The 16,582-nt window shown below is 36.4% G+C and overlaps 1 protein-coding gene across 2 annotated transcripts in view; it reads left to right on the top strand.

Annotated features, from left to right (window-relative positions):
• Positions 1-1,755: 1,755 nt before the first annotated feature.
• Positions 1,756-16,582, top strand: part of mafb (MAF bZIP transcription factor b) — a 98,525-nt gene continuing 83,698 nt past the window's right edge. For both annotated transcript variants that reach the window (XM_067379019.1, XM_067379020.1), the window contains exons 1-2: positions 1,756-3,267; positions 10,950-11,017. In XM_067379019.1, coding sequence (XP_067235120.1) covers positions 2,303-3,267; positions 10,950-10,977 — 993 coding nt within the window. In that variant the 5' untranslated portion in view covers positions 1,756-2,302 and the 3' untranslated portion in view covers positions 10,978-11,017. The remainder of the gene's footprint in view (positions 3,268-10,949; positions 11,018-16,582) is intronic.

Below are 16,582 nucleotides of genomic sequence, written 5' to 3'. Positions count from 1 at the left end.
AAATGACAGAAAACTTTATAGTCTGACAGTAATGTTACATCAGGGCAAAGCAAACTACATTAGCATCACCCTAAAGAATCAGATAAATAAAAAATCTTCTAAGAATATTTATATCTGGTAGTCTTTATTTCTCTTGATTGTCGAGCAGTTACAGAGTCAGAAGGGACATAAATTCAATATTTATTCAGCGCTTTTGAACGGCCTCCGAAGGCTTTTGTTGGGTGATCTAATTAATGAAATAATATGTTTATTTTCTAGGTTTGGGTCCCCAAGAACAGTCACTGAGACTAAGAGAATATTTATTTCCTTTTGGGACTTTGGGCTTGTATTTATTTTTATTTTTACGCTGGCGGCTTTGTAGTTTGTGTGGCTTTTCCACAGAGAGCTGGAGCACATTTCAATATCTCCTGTGAGAATAGCCTTCATTATTGTCTGCTCTCATGAGCTAATGCTGCTCTAGGAGAGAATCCCTGTTTATTAAGAAACCCTCCAGCAACGAGAGCCGTTTTTGAGCACTTAGAGAGATGAGTGTGCAGCCTATTTAATGGCAAAATAAATAAGTATAACAAGCAATACTTTACATTAACATGTTAATATTACATATATGACATGCTGTTATAATCAATTACTATAATAATAAGAAGAACAATGTGTAATTACAAGCTGCTAAGATAATTACACATTGTTTTCCATTAGTATTACACAGTATTTAACTATATAATTACTACACTGTGACATGAGCATTAATGGAAAATCTGACTGTATGAAAAAAATAAATAAATAAATAAAAAAGGAAGAAGTAATCGGTATAAACACACCCAATACTATAATATCCCTACTAAATAAGGTTGATGATTGAAAAAAAAAAACATGTTTTTTGTTATTTTTACTTTACTTTTCTATAAACGATCATTTGATCCAACTGATGGCAGATACCTATGCACTTAATGTACATTGTTGTAAGTGATGGAGAGATGCACTGATATGTCATCATAAAACTGCTCCCCAAGCGCCTGCAGTGCCGTTAAAACAACCTAAACATGTGACTGACACACGGAGATGAAACGCTGCCCTAATGGACAGATGCAGTTAAGCTCGACCGAAAGGCGGCGCTGTTGAGTTTTGAAACCGCATGTCCGCTCATATGTAAGGGCTTCCCGACCACGTTTTGTGGGACAGTCGAAAAAAATCTAATAAATGAATATATTCACATTAAAACAACATAAAGAAACGTACTCTGTGGAGGCCATGTGGACATTTTAATTGGTTCATTTACACCTGTACATCTGTCATTAACATATTCGTTGTGCAATTCTTCCTCTTTAATATATCTTAATATTATTAATAATATTCACATTATATATATATATATATATATATATATATATATATATATATATATATATATATATATATATATAGGCTATCATGAATATATACAAATATAAATATAAATACATGCAATATAACCCTTTATATGTATAGTTACAGTAAGTGTAAATTACCTTTTAAAGAGTAGGTATTAATATATAAAATTATATAAGCATTGTGTTTTGATCATGCATCATTTCATACTGTTAGATTTTAAACTCTCATGTGGAAAAAAATACAAGAAATACAGAAGCTTTACCTGCTTTATATACCAAAAAAAAAAAAAAAAAAAAAAAAAAAAAAACAAAATAAAATAAAAGAAAAAGAAATGTCCATAAAGAGTTAAAGTCGTCGTTACGCTCTCTGTCAGTTCTGACAGTTCGGAAAACTTTTGTTTCTTCTCTAGTATGTAAATTGACCCTCCGATTCAGCGAGCCTATTGGCTACGAGTCCGAGTCAATTTCGTATTTCAAACCTGACGTCAGGGCGGCTATAAAACTCAGCATTGCTTTTATACTCCTATGCTCGGTGATCCTTTAAAAACTCTAGAACAAGCCCGGAGTACTTTTTTTTTCCCCAGCCAAGCATCCAATTGCCAATCACATACATGTTACGGTCTTCGTTTCAACGAAACTATTGAAAAAAAAGAGAAAAAAACAAAAAACCCGAAGCCATGCAGTGTTAAATGTTCGCGACTCAAACGCGTCGACACTCGCGTACAAAGAGAGAGGAACTGGAGACGCGCGCGCTCCTGCGTCTGTGCGCGAGAGGCGAAAACGCGTCAATTTAAAAAATAAACCGGCGCTCGCGAAGCCTTTTCTTTGCTTTTGAAGAATTAAATAAAGAAATCAAGCTGGCTCACGCTGTCTCGAACCCGACCACTTTGACAGCTGCTCTTCACCCCCTTTGGAGGACTGTCAACAGCAAAAGGATGGCATCAGAACTGGCAATGAGCAGCTCCGACCTGCCCACCAGTCCCCTGGCCATGGAATATGTTAATGACTTCGATCTGATGAAGTTTGAAGTGAAAAAGGAGCCGGTGGAGCCCGATCGCAGCATCAGCCAGTGCAGCCGCCTGATCGCCGGGGGATCCCTGTCTTCCACCCCGATGAGCACGCCTTGCAGCTCGGTTCCCCCTTCCCCAAGCTTCTCGGCGCCCAGTCCGGGCTCCGGGAGCGAGCAGAAGGCGCACCTGGAGGATTTTTACTGGATGACCGGTTACCAACAGCAGCTCAACCCGGAGGCTTTGGGCTTCAGCCCCGAGGACGCAGTGGAGGCGCTGATCAACAGCAGTCACCAGCTCCAGAGCTTCGACGGCTATGCTAGAGGGCAGCAGTTTACCAGCGCAGCCGGGCCGGGAGGCGCCATGGCCGGCGAGGAGATGGGATCCGCCGCCGCGGTGGTCTCCGCGGTCATCGCCGCCGCAGCAGCCCAGAACGGGGCACCGCACCACCACCACCATCACCACCACCACCCGGCCGGCCACCATCCGACGCCCGGGGTGCAGTCCAACGGCAACTCCGTCGGCCACCAGCACATGCACCTGGACGATCGCTTCTCGGACGAGCAGCTGGTGACCATGTCCGTGCGCGAGCTCAACCGCCAGCTCCGGGGGGTCAGCAAAGAGGAGGTCATCCGACTCAAACAGAAGAGGAGAACCCTCAAAAACAGAGGCTATGCGCAGTCGTGTCGCTACAAGAGGGTCCAGCAGAGGCACGTCCTGGAGGGCGAGAAGACCCAGCTCATGCAGCAGGTGGACCACCTCAAGCAGGAGATCTCCAGACTGGTGCGCGAAAGAGACGCGTACAAAGAAAAATACGAGAAGCTCATCAGCAGCGGCTTCCGAGAAAACGGATCCAGCAGCGACAACAACCCGTCGTCCCCGGAGTTTTTCATGTGAGTCTATCGGCACTTAATAGAGCAGCGATGTGCAAAAGTTTCGCACGCGCTTTATTCTCGCTGTGTTGGATTGGGCGCGCGCGGGGCAGTAGCCTAACTTTTTTTTATTCTCATTATTTTTCGCAAAATTTAGATAACGGAGTGTATTGTAAATTTAATCCGATAACAATGAAAAAAAAATCAAGCTTTAGAGTTTAGTTTTTGGACAATTGGACATTTTCCATTTTTTGTTGTTTTCTGTTGAAACTGTAACATGTGAACGTGCTTTCATTTGATATTTCCCATGTTGTCCTATGCCTCGTCTTGCGTAACTTTTAAGTTCACATTTTTGTAAAGTTCAAGTGACACATGCTGGTTACATGAGCACACACTCGCTGAATGAGTGTTTGACTGACATTGTGTTCATTAGAAACTACATCACATTCTGTGTTGTTGTGAAGAACTCATTCAATATTGTATTTATTTGTGTATGAGATCGACCCCACATGCTGGTCATGTTGGCTGACGATGTTTTACCTTTTTTGTTGTTGTTTCTTTTACCTGAACGAACTGAACTGAAATGCTCAGACATTACATTCATTCTCTCATTGTCTGGTCTCGTCCACTTTTTTGGGACTATGAGCAAAAAAGTGTGTGACATCTTTTCATCTCCTACATTGCCTGTCATTTTTGTACAACACCTTCAGCGATGAAACGTGTGTTTTTGGCAAGAAGAATGATTCTGTGTATGATTATCCTGTTTCGGATGAAGAGACATTTCTTAAACCCCTCTGAAACAACTGTAACTTACACTTAAGACTGATTAATTTGACAAATATGTCACACCACATAAATATGGGACATAAATGAGCGATTTCAAACTGTTCAATGGACTAAAGTGTTTATAATTATTCTCATTAAAGAGATGAATCTTGCATCAATGAAGAATGAAGAGTATGTCTTGGCACGCGCTCGAAATACTGCACTTAAAACCTATAGCATATTTTAGGATTTGCCTCAAATTATCACATTATAGAATATTTTGAAATATTTTGGAGCTCGTTGCTTTAAAACATTTTACTTGCATCAGGTGGGGATATAAAACCTTTCACAAACTTAATAATACCAGTGTATCCTATAACATATATGTTTTATTATTTGATATCGATTAATTGACAAATATTGACTGTACAAACTGGAGCATCGTAGTTCATCAATAAATGTTAAAAATGTAAAATCATATCTTCTCGTTTTATTCATTAGAGTACGCCTAAAATGTGACATTCTTACTGAATAGAGTGTTTAATATCACATGCTGATTGGGAAATGAAATAAGCGTTTTTGATTTTTAATGTCTAATAGTTTTGAGGAAAGTTCACGAATTCACTTGTTGCCGCGTGACTGTTCGCTCGAGTGTCAAGAAGAAAATATTCTCTCATTAAATCATATTTAGTTAAATTTTAATTAAATTAAAATAATATTTTAAAAAATATACAATTATTTTTCTTTGAAAGAAGCCAACATACCACTATATACAGCAACATTTCCTGATAAAGGCGATAACCCTGTTTGCCCGCGCTATTAGAGTTTATATCAGAATATTTCAATAGGTAATTCACAGAAGACAGATTCGATATTTTAGAAATATTCATTTACAAACCCAAAACGTCTTTTTAAATAGCACTTGATTTCAGGAGGGGAAAATACCTTTTTTTCCCCTTTCCGTTTTTAAAATGTCTTTCTGCTCCGCAAAAATAAAAATCTCATTTCGTCTAAACTGCAGTTTAAACACGTCTTATCACACACATCAGTTTAGTTTCGATGCCCTTGTTAATCATTAATTTAGGGAGAGTTTATACTCGCTTAAACTGTCATTTTAATACGGGAATTTTCCGCAAAACAAAGCTGTGATTCTGACAAACAGATTCGCCTCTGAAGTGAAGTGTATTTAGTTCGACAAATTATGACGGTTAAGACTATCATATATTGACGGTGACATTATAGACTATTAACAATTAATAACCTCTATTTGTTTTCTACTTGTCACCCTGAACTACCAGTCAGGCCCTTTAGTTACTTTCACTTAGAGTTCACCAAAACAAATGAGTTTGTAATCTGAAGTGTTTCAGATTCACAATTTATAAGCTTAAATGATTTTACATCATAACCTCCACTTACAAATAACAACCTGTTTCTCAATGTCACATTTTCAGCTTCTCCATCTTATCCTTTTTCTCAATCTCTTTAGGCCAGTCGTTCTTTCTCTCAAACCATCACTATTATCAGCCCCAAAATAATTAGCAGTGTCTCAAGCTTCCTCTCTCATTGTCACAGCAAACAGGATGTGGGCGCACAGCTGGAAAGAAAGTGAAAAGAAGTGTGTGTGGGACGTCTGAATTTAGGGCGTTCAGTGAAAAGGTAGTGGCTCATCAGCACAATGATCATTTGAATATCAAGCGGATGACGCACACGCCGCGTTCACAGGCAGGATCGGCTCTGAGCTCAGGGAACAGGCCGAGGAAAACGCACAATGATTTCTTGCATGATTAATAGTGGAGAAAAGACCTTGTTTCTGCTCCTTTAAATTGATGAATCATTGGTGATTTTCTCCAGCTGGGGTTGGACTGCGTTTGAGTGGCTGCGCCGCCTGTAATTTATGACTTTTCTGTTTGATGAGGTCAAAACTAGTTAATGACATCACCGGTACAACTCAGAGCTGAAGATACACACTCTACCAGACAGACTGTTTTTATTAAAAGTAGCTACATTTAAAGTATGATTACATTAGAGATTTGCCTGTTCGTTTGGTCACACAGATTATGACACTTTTGCTGTGCTTTGAAAAACTACAACATTGTTTCAAAAATTAATACAGCACGTATCGCAAACTGATCACATTTCATGACTTGTTATCACAACATTTTTTCTTCTGTCAAATCAACTTAAATAATTAGCTAATGTGGTTCAAATAACACAATATTTTGAGTTTCTGTTGATTAAATCAATCGCCTTCATTGTATTAACTTACTTTTTTAAGTTAAACCAAAAATTCTTTTTTACAGTGATTAAATGTGCAGCTAATATCTGTTTAAAACTCTCATTTTATCATTTTTTTTCCCCCTGAGGCGGATCAGAAACCAGTATTATCAGACACAATCAAACATTTAATGATGTCCTGAAACGCATCCTGTTTAGCAGCTTCTGATGAAACACCACATTACCATGTACGAAGCAAACATGTCATTTCAGCTTGTGAATGAAGCCAGTGGATTTCATTACACACAGCCTGTATATTTTCACACCTTGGCTCCATAACCGACATGCGTCTAGCACAAAACACACACACACACACTGCCATTCTACTTAATTCAATCAGCAGCGGCATATTGACACCATATGTGCCCTAATCATTGGCTTCGGGCAATCCTGATTAGGTTATTACAGATAATATAGTTGTCTTCTGTCACAATATCGGCCCTTTGCATCCGAGGTCAACAATAGGAAATCACAGTTCAACTCATGCATATTGACATTTCAATCATTTACATACAGCAGCGTTACAGGGTAATATCTTTAATCATATCAGACTTTGTCTCTGTTGGGAGTCGATGTTTAGCTTGGGAGGCTTTTTTTTTTTTCTGCTCGGAGTGATTTTCTCACAGCGTGGATTAAAAATGATCGTCGTAACTGCAAGGCCTTGCGCAACGCAAAGAAATATGCCAGTGTCAAGATGGAGTCGACTGTGTTGACAAAATAATTTGAACAAATGCATTCTGGGAAGTTTATTAAGAGGCTAACAAATTTGGAGATTATTAATGAGGTTCAGGTAATATAATAATTTGAGTTTCTGTTGATTAAATCAATCGCCTTCATTTTTAATTTCACTTTTTTAAGTTAAACCAACTATTCTTTTTTACAGTGTATACTTTATTTTTAAATATTTAACTGATAATCAAGGCCATGTGTTATCTAACATATAAAAAGGTTCCTTACAACGCTTTCCAGACATTTTGTGTTTTGTACACTGTGGTGTTGAAGCGTCGCAGGCGTTTTTCATTGTGAGGCAGAGAAAGCAGCTCTGTGCTGTTGGATCCGAGCTCATCTGCATCTCTCCACGCTAAACATTTCCATTTAGAGTGATTTAGAGGAGGGAGTTTATGTCCCTGCCATGTGCGTCCATCATCCCCGACCCCTCTCTGCCTCTGTAAACCTGAGTTATAGAGCAGCTATTTGAAAAGATAATAATTTAACTTTCCCTCCACCGTTACACGGAGGAAATGGATGTGTTTTTGTTGATTGCCTAAGGTTTGAAGCTTTCCTTGTAGTAAAAGAGACGCCACGCATGATGTTAGTGTTTGTTTTGGGAAACCAGCCATGCGTTAGATCGTTACGGGTGTGAGTTAAAGGCAGAGTTCATCAGAAAAATAATACAATAAAATATATAACTGAACCATAATAAAATACATAAATACACTGGAAAATAAGTGTGTTGAATTTACATGATTTAATAGTGTACGTCGGTCCCACATCAATCAATTAAGTTACACAAACAAAATTTTATCATGTAACTCATTTTTAAGTGACCCAATTAAGTAGTCTCAAAGTGAATTTTGTGAGGTTCATGATTTATTCATGCAAATCATGATCATCTTGATCCAGCCATATGCAATGCATGCTGGGAACTAACAAGCACCGCCCAGTTTCAGTTAATGCAACAAAATTCATTCATGTAATCCCAACACAAACGGATTGAGTAAACTTCAATATATATTTAAGTGGATTGAATGCAATCAAATGAAGTTAGGACAAAATGTATGGGAATTTTGTTGCTTTAGCTCATTTTAATTAAGTAATTTGAACAAACAGCAAAATTCTTTTTTATTCAGTGTAGAAAAATAATAAATCTGCAATAAAATGCTCAGCCTCATGTTATTTTTCAGTGAAACAGGAAACTTGAAAAGGAGAGATTTAGTAGAAGGTTCAAGCTGCTCTTTTACATACAATGAAAGTGGATGGTGACTGATACAAAAAGTTAAAAACACCAAAAAAAGTATCATAAAATCATTAGATACAAATAATATAATGGTCACAATATTGTTTTTTTCATCCGAGGTTAACAATAGGAAATCACAGACAGTCCAACTCATGCAAATTGACATTTCAATCATTTACATATAGTAGAGTTGCACTATTTAGTTATTATTATTATTGTATTATATAGTTTAATTTATTGTTATTTATATAACTATACCTTAATGTCTCACACACAATGTCTAAAGCATGGCTGACTAAAACAGTCCATGTTTTGTGCATATTTTCTGAGTCTAATAAAGCTAAATAGCTTTGTTTTAAAGACATAAGAGAACTGTAATGTTAACCTGAACTATCCCGTTAATTGCAAAAGTACGGAAGAGTTTAAGGAAGAGACCATAGACTATGGTAGAGTGTGTGTGTGTGTTGGTACTGTAGGTATTGGCCTTGTGCCCATCCTGTGTTATACCTGCATCTCAATGAAGCTGGCAAGGTGATTTACTGGCAAGGTGTCTCGGCTGCAGTCTCTCGCGCTCTCTCTCTTTAACCAGCGAGTCAAAGCGACATTGATCTCTCAGCCAGGCAAGGTGACCTACAGAGCACCACTTCCCAAGTCTTTCTTTTCTCGTCTTCATCTCTCCCCCTTTCCTTTTTTTTCGTTGTGGAGTCAGTGGCGGGCCGTGACCCCGGCGAGTGATGTCATGTCCTGTGGCAGAGAGCACAGCAGTGAGGTGAATATGAAAACACAAGCAAGTCCTTGAGCTGCTCTGTGCCACTCGTATCAATAATGCGTCTTCACAACATCCCGTTTCACAACACTCTACCGCGATTACTTTGCTTTTGCCCCACTGTTACCTCTATCTTAATATTACAGAAATTACAATTTTGTCATTCATGTGTATTCACTCTTTTGATTTGTTGAAGTCAGCATGAAACATAAATTGTGCTAGTGTTTTCTTCCCCATTGTGACATATATCTGAGTGAAACAGCTTCTGGAACAAGAACAAATGTAGGGCGGGGCTTGATTTTGTCCGTGAAGAATTGATTGGATGGTTGTGGTTTGCTATTGGTGGATCTCATGTGAGTGACAGGTTGCCCCACCCTCGCGCCACGTCATCAGAGAAAAGATGAGGGAGAGCAAGTAATTTTGATTCAAGATTTCGAGGCACGCAAATTTAAAACAATAATGATGTGCACAGGTAAATAATTTAAAATAAATACGGCAATATTCCACAAAAAATAAGAATGATTTCATGGTGACTTTAATGACCTTTTCTGTCAAATATAAAAACAGCTTAGCAGTATATCAAAGCTGCTGTTTTCCATACAAAATACAAATTTCAAACAATATAAAACAATTAACCAAATAAATAAATAAATAATACATCGCATGCTCAGTGGAAAAAATGGACTCAGCAGTTTCCAGCTGAAATGAACGCTACAGTGTAAGTAAAACATCAACATTTATTTCTTTTCACACAAATTATAATATCAGATGAATATTACTGATTATTTTCGCGTGGTTTCTTTTTGCCGAATACTATGGCCTCTATACACACACACACACACACATATATATATAATATATATATAATATTACCATATTGCATGATTTGTAAACGAATAGTCCATCTGATACAGCAATGCAACTGAAAGGAATCAAGACACTCGATAAAAGGAGCTCAAAGACTTGTTAGCAAGCTAAAATGGCGGAGTTGCTTCAGCAAATACTTTTTTTATCTCACGTTTGCTTTGTTAACACTGTCGGTTGGGTTTAGTGAAGGTGTACGTTATTTACAAACGATGAATATGGAGCATCTTTGGAGAACAGATAGCGCCACTCACCAGACATTTCATATCCGAACTGCAGCGATACACACTTTCCTCTGCTTCGGAAAATACTGGACGGTTTTAGCGCCACTTACTTTTCAAATCGAAAGTGCCGCGAAACATGCAAGAAGCAACGTATGTCATATGATTATGCAGAAATGCCGCCACAGGCCGTTTTTCCAGTGAGCCTGTGTTGAGGGGAAAAGACCTAACCGTCTGTTTTCCACACAAGAAACGTGTTTCCAAAGCTTTTCACGTGTGGTTCGTTTGACGGTACAAACAGGAATCGATGAAGTCTAGCTGCACGAGAGCAAAGAAGTTTTCACAGGTTTGTGGGTGAGCTTTCTCTTTTAGAGCTGTTATCACTGTTTTTAAACGCTGTTCACATCCTGAGGTGGAGATCGTACAGGATAGATGTTACCGTTTGCTCTCTAATCTTTCAGGAGATATTTTACTCTAATAGAATTTGCTCTAAACACAAATGTCACGCGCAGAGAATGTGTCTGAGGTCAAAGTTCACTCAGCCGGGCCCGCAGTGATTACAGAACAGAATGAATGTCTTTGTGAACTGAACTGGGTCGAGTCGAGGGATTTAACGGGCTTTTTTTAGCGGTCTGTAGGGGACATGTGGCAGAACAACTGCTAACTTTAACACTGTTTAACACAAGCACTACACTTGAGTGTATGTAAGAAGGAAAAGTGTAATTTACACTGCAGTTTTTCTCTATTAACTGTGTCTGATGAATTGATGAATCATTATGCTTATTTCATTATATTATAGTAATTCTTTTTTTTATTATCTTCTTTTGTCTTTTGCACATTTTGTTCATCATGGAAGGACATCACGAAAGTTTCTACACCTGTGATATGACCTCTGACCCCTGCCCTTTGCCCCTGCAGTCTGAGGTAAGAGCAAAGATTTTCATTCTGTGCAGACGAAAATGATTATAATCCTTATTTATGAGTACAATAGTGCTATTATTCTAGTGTATATATAATTATAGTGGAATTTTCTATATATAAATGTGATTTTTAGAATCGTTTCTACAGTTCAGAAATTGAACAGAGTATTGTTTAAAAAGAACAAAAGTCAAGTAAAATACAATGTACTTGAACTTTTCATAATTAAAATGTTATACATAATACGTAAAGGAATACTGAACAAATATTAAAGGTGCAATATGTAATATGTTACACTAGTAATATGTAATATGTCCACTAGGCCAGTGTTATATATTTTGTTCACTTGAGTACTTACAATATCTCAAATGTTTGCAACTATTTGTAAATCGTGAGAACATTGCAATTTTAACCAAGGCTCCGGGACGTGTGAGGAGTCGGTTTCCGGTTTTAGACAAGGGAACAACTGTTTTGATATATTTATAGACAGAAAACTAATTATTGTTATATAGTTCAACACGTTTAGTCTTATTGTTTAAATCTAATTTTTTTGATTTTTTGCGAGTACCAAAAAATCCATGCCTCAGAGAAAAACACTATTTTGTGAAGTAGCTAACATACTGTAGCATAATCAGATGCAGCTTTATTTTTAGTAACAATAATACAGAATTTTCTCCATCATACAATACGTTTTAAAATTAATTGCATGCCATTTATCAACACAAGCCATCCAGCATTTAATCTGATATTGTAAAATCTTACTGCAGTGTGTAACAGTGTCTCACTGCAGCTGCAGAGTGAACGCACAGAGTAACGTTGTAACATCATTTTCAACACTCTCAAATGTATCTAATATGATAAACAGAGCTGCGTTACCTCATACTCATGACCGGAAAAGCGGAAGCGGCGCCGGCGACTATCATAATAAAATCCCGATTGTTTCCACCGGCTGTGAGGTGAAGACCACATGTCCCAAGATTCCCCGCTCAAACTTGGCATCATCAAGCTACGCCTTTGTTTTGAATAGGCCTCTAGTGACCTCTAGCGGACAGAAAATATTACATATTGCACCTTTAAATATATTGTGCATAATTAATTAACTATAATTCCAATTATAATTTTTTAATAGTGATTATTTCCAGGTTTGTTTATTTAATGAGTACATTATCATTTGTTTTGTGATCGTCAGTGAAAACCGTACTTCTGATGTGCAGTGTATTGTGACATGCTTTATTCTCACACAGTCATATTCTCATATATTTATATAGCATTCATGTTGCATGAAATTGTCAGCAGCATTACTGACAGAAATAAAGAAAGGTTAGTTTGTGATGCCTGGAGATGCGGCAGGTTTGATGGCGGTTCTGCGAGTTTGTTCAGTGTGTATGAATGTCTTTGTTTTCAGGTGTGTTGTAAGTGTTATTGTCACCGGTTATCCCAACATACAGTAAACTGACCGACCGGCCACCAGAAAATGTCCTGTCTAACATACTGAAACCTGTGAAACACAGATGTGTGAGTTTAACTCACTATTTCAAAGGCTCATAAATTGGCCAATGCTTTAAATCTGCTGCTGAATAGGTTTTGTGAAGGTTTATTTTAAGGATTAGGTTAAGTTCTGGCAATTACTATAAGTTTACTATGAGAACCATTGCATTGCATCTGTAAGACTAACATATCGTTAAGTGTGTGTGCATGATCTTGTTGTAGTTAGCAGAGGGTGAATCTGATAGGATGGTATCGATGTTCTGCGTTGATTCGCCAGCATTAAACCACAAATTTCCGGTGCAATGAAACACACAGGTAGGGTCATAATCAGGGCACAGGAAGTACACAACATGTTTGTCTTATTTGCATATGGAGATACTTTCCTTAGTGTCATCGGTGGGATGTGGTTGTTGCATTAGCGATTGTGAAAAGTGATTTTGTCCTGGTTAACAAAACGCACAAACTCTATCTTCATCCCATCCGCTGTCTAAATATGTGTGCGTGTTTGTATGTTGAATGTAACCAAAGCCAGTAAGGATATGAGTTATATTTAGCAGCACCTCCTGAAGACACCGGCTCAACCCGCGTGGATAAAAATACAGCCAGACTCAAGGAGAACTGGTTCTGTACTGCCCGCTGTCATCCCCGCTGACCTACAGCTCAGTTCAGGCCCGAAAAAACCTCCCGCCACACACTCATCACAGCTTCAGTAAACACCAGGGGAAACTAATAATAGGAAAACTTCACTGTGCTGTGGGTTTTAGGACGTTTAAACATCTCTTCATGCTGTGTCTTTATATTTATGAGATTATTAATGTTGTTTCTCTGATCAAAGCGCATATATTTCCACCAAAACGCAGCACTAAAAGTCATTAATGCTTCCTGTAGCCTGTAGCATCCATCCTCTCTCTCTCCTTCTACCGCCATCTGTGGTTTCTTCTTCTTTTTTCGCCCCTGGTCTTTCCTCTAACATTCTCTCTGTAGCGTTTTATGTCTGCTGTTTAATTAAACCTTGTAGTAATCCGCACTGTTGAATAGCAATAGAGAAAGACTTGTTTTTGGGTCAGTGTCTTTTTTCTCACCCTTTTAATAGATGTATAAATACATAGATTGATTGATGGATGTCAGGGTGGAGTAACCATACTGAGATCAGCATCAGACACTTTCAATCATTTTTTTAATTTATATGGAAAAAGTTTTGGTTTAAAATTGTATTCAGTCAGAGTGGAATAAACAACATGCAGTAAGCCATTTTGTTGTCATATGGCAAGAAAAGCACAAAATAACATTCTAGAAATCCCCCATTTTACATACAACTATGGAAAAAATTAAGAGACCACTCCAATCTCTTAATTTTTTCCATAGCTGTATATATATATATATATATATATATATATATATATATATATATATATATATATATATATATATATATATATAAAAAAAAATAAGGTAATTATGTCTCTAAAAATATCAGTTAATTTAACCTTTTTAAGACATGACAAGTTTATTTCAGGCCGTCAAATGGAATAACCTCAAGAAAATATCATGCACTCTAAAAAATGCTGGGTTAAAAACAACCCAAGTTGGGTTGAAAATGGACAAACCCAGCAATTGGGTTGTGTTAAATGTTTGTCCAACCTGCTGGGTAGTTTTATTTAACTCAACTATTGTTTAAAAATTACTGTATTGCTTAATTAAAATTAACCCAAAGTATGTTGGAAATTAACATTTATTAATGTTCAATTAATAATTATTAAACAATAAACATTTATTAAATTGCTTATTAATAAATTTATGTTAATAAACTATTAAACTATTAAATTTATATTAATACAATATTAAAGCTTATTAATAAACATTCACCTTTTGTCTATTATTGTTGCCTATGGTTTTTATTTTCCCAACTATTTGGGGTTCATTTTAAGCTAGCCATATAGCAATTTTTAAACAATAGTTGGTTTAAATAAAACTACCCAGCAGGTTGGGCAAACATTTAACCCAACCGCTGGGTTAAAACAACCCAATCCCTGGGTTTGTCAATTTTTTGTTTTTAACCCAGCATTTTTTAGTTATTTATGATTCAAAATCAGTTTATACTTTTCAAAATCCTTTTTTGACGTAAAACTAATTTCCAATATTTTATATATATATATATATATATATATATATATATATATATATACACACACACACATATATTTATTTATTTATTTATTTTTACTTGGTTACACCACATGACATATTTAGAAACAAAACATTTATTTAAACTTTGAATTATTTATGTTTTTTAATTATTAAATGTTTCTAAATGATTATTTTTTAGAATAATAAAGAGGTTTTCAAAAAATGTATGGAACTAAGATAAATGCAAATTTTACATTTACAGTAAAACAAACTTAAGTTCAGTTGTAAATTTTTAAGTACAGTCAACTTGGCTGCACAAGTCATTTCAACTTAAATTATATTAAACTGACTTTAAAAATGAGTTGACTCTAATATAACTTCACTGTAAAAAAGAATTGTTGGTTTAACTTAAAAAAGTAAGTTACCTGGTTGCCTTAAAATTTTGAGTTCATTGAAATGAAAAAATTGAGCTAATGCAATGAAGGTGATTGGTTTAATCAGCGGAAACTTTAAATATTATGTTATATTAAGTTGATTTGACAAAAGAAAAATGTTGTGAAAACAAATCATGAAATGTTATAAAAAAGCTGAAAAATTATTTTGATGAGTTAAAGTAATGTAAAAACATGTCATCATGGTTTATTGATCACATTTTTTATTTTACAATGCGACACATTTCAGACAAGCGGCACATATTCTTTTAAAGATGCATTCAGCTCCAACACAGTCCTCACACGACGTCCCTGAGACAAACGGCAGTGTTGGTGTTTAGAGATATTTACAGTATATAACTGTATTTTTACGGGCTCGTATAACTGGTGTTTTACAGTGGCTTCAGTCTGTCGTCGGGTCAGTTCATCCGTCTGCGGACAGGCTGTAAGGATGAATGTGTCTGTGACAGAGGTGGCATCCATAACCCTCTCTCCTTCTCTCCACGAGTGCCTGGCTTTTATTCTTTTATTCCTTGCAGTAGATTCGATGGCATATATTTTCCCAGGGCCGGGCACAGGAACAGGGTGCCTCTTCGCCTCCTTGTTAGCTTGACAAATAACTTCTGTGGGCAGAAAGTGCTGAATTTTAGCTTTCGATGTCTATTTTCTGCCGGCTGACATTAATTTTGCGAACTCTGCGGGAACTAACTATCAGAAATAAATAAATAAGGAAATAACAGGGCTGAGGAGGCAGGGGCTGTTTCTGAACACGCATGCGTTCACCGCACCTCGTGTGCTGACGGATGTGGCGCACATCTGGATCTGTGTTTGAGCTCATAATATACAGGTGAAAAACATTTTAGCATGTTAAATATCTTTCAACTTGTAACAGCTGTAACGAAAAATTTTCACGGAATACTTTTTGGGAATTACTCTTTCTTTCTTTCTTTCTTTCTTTCTTTCTTTCTTTCTTTCTTTCTTTCTTTCTTTCTTTCTTTCTTTCTTTCTTTCTTTCTTTCTTTCTTTCTTTCTTTCTTTCTTTCTTTCTTTCTTTAAAAAGATCAATCTAATCTGAAATTGACTGATTAATCAATGAATATATATATATTTATATATACATATTTATATATACATTTAGTTTACACCAATAACATGTGTCTGATCAGCTGACAGAATATGAAATTCAGATATTCAGAATATTAACCCTTCATTGACTTTAAATACTTAAAAAAAATTGAAACTGTTGAACTGTGTAGATTTATTTTAAAACAAAACTAATAAAAATGACAAAACACAATAAAAAAAAACCTAACTAAAATGAAAATGAAAACAGAAAATACAAAAATCTAACTCAAAATCTGAACAAAAACTATATTTATTATACTAAAGCAACACTGATATGTGGCAGGATAACGTTTATGTTTAATTAGAAAGTTCATTGGATCATGAAATCTGGGCATGATTAAAATTTATTTGATAGATTTTTTTTCAATTTACAATTCATAATTGATTGTGGTACTATTCT

Source organism: Chanodichthys erythropterus, chromosome 24 (genome assembly GCF_024489055.1).
Source record: "Chanodichthys erythropterus isolate Z2021 chromosome 24, ASM2448905v1, whole genome shotgun sequence".
NCBI classification, from domain to species: Eukaryota; Metazoa; Chordata; class Actinopteri; order Cypriniformes; family Xenocyprididae; genus Chanodichthys; species Chanodichthys erythropterus.
The sequence above is the reverse complement of the archived record's forward strand: the minus strand, read 5'-3'. Positions and strand labels throughout refer to the sequence as shown.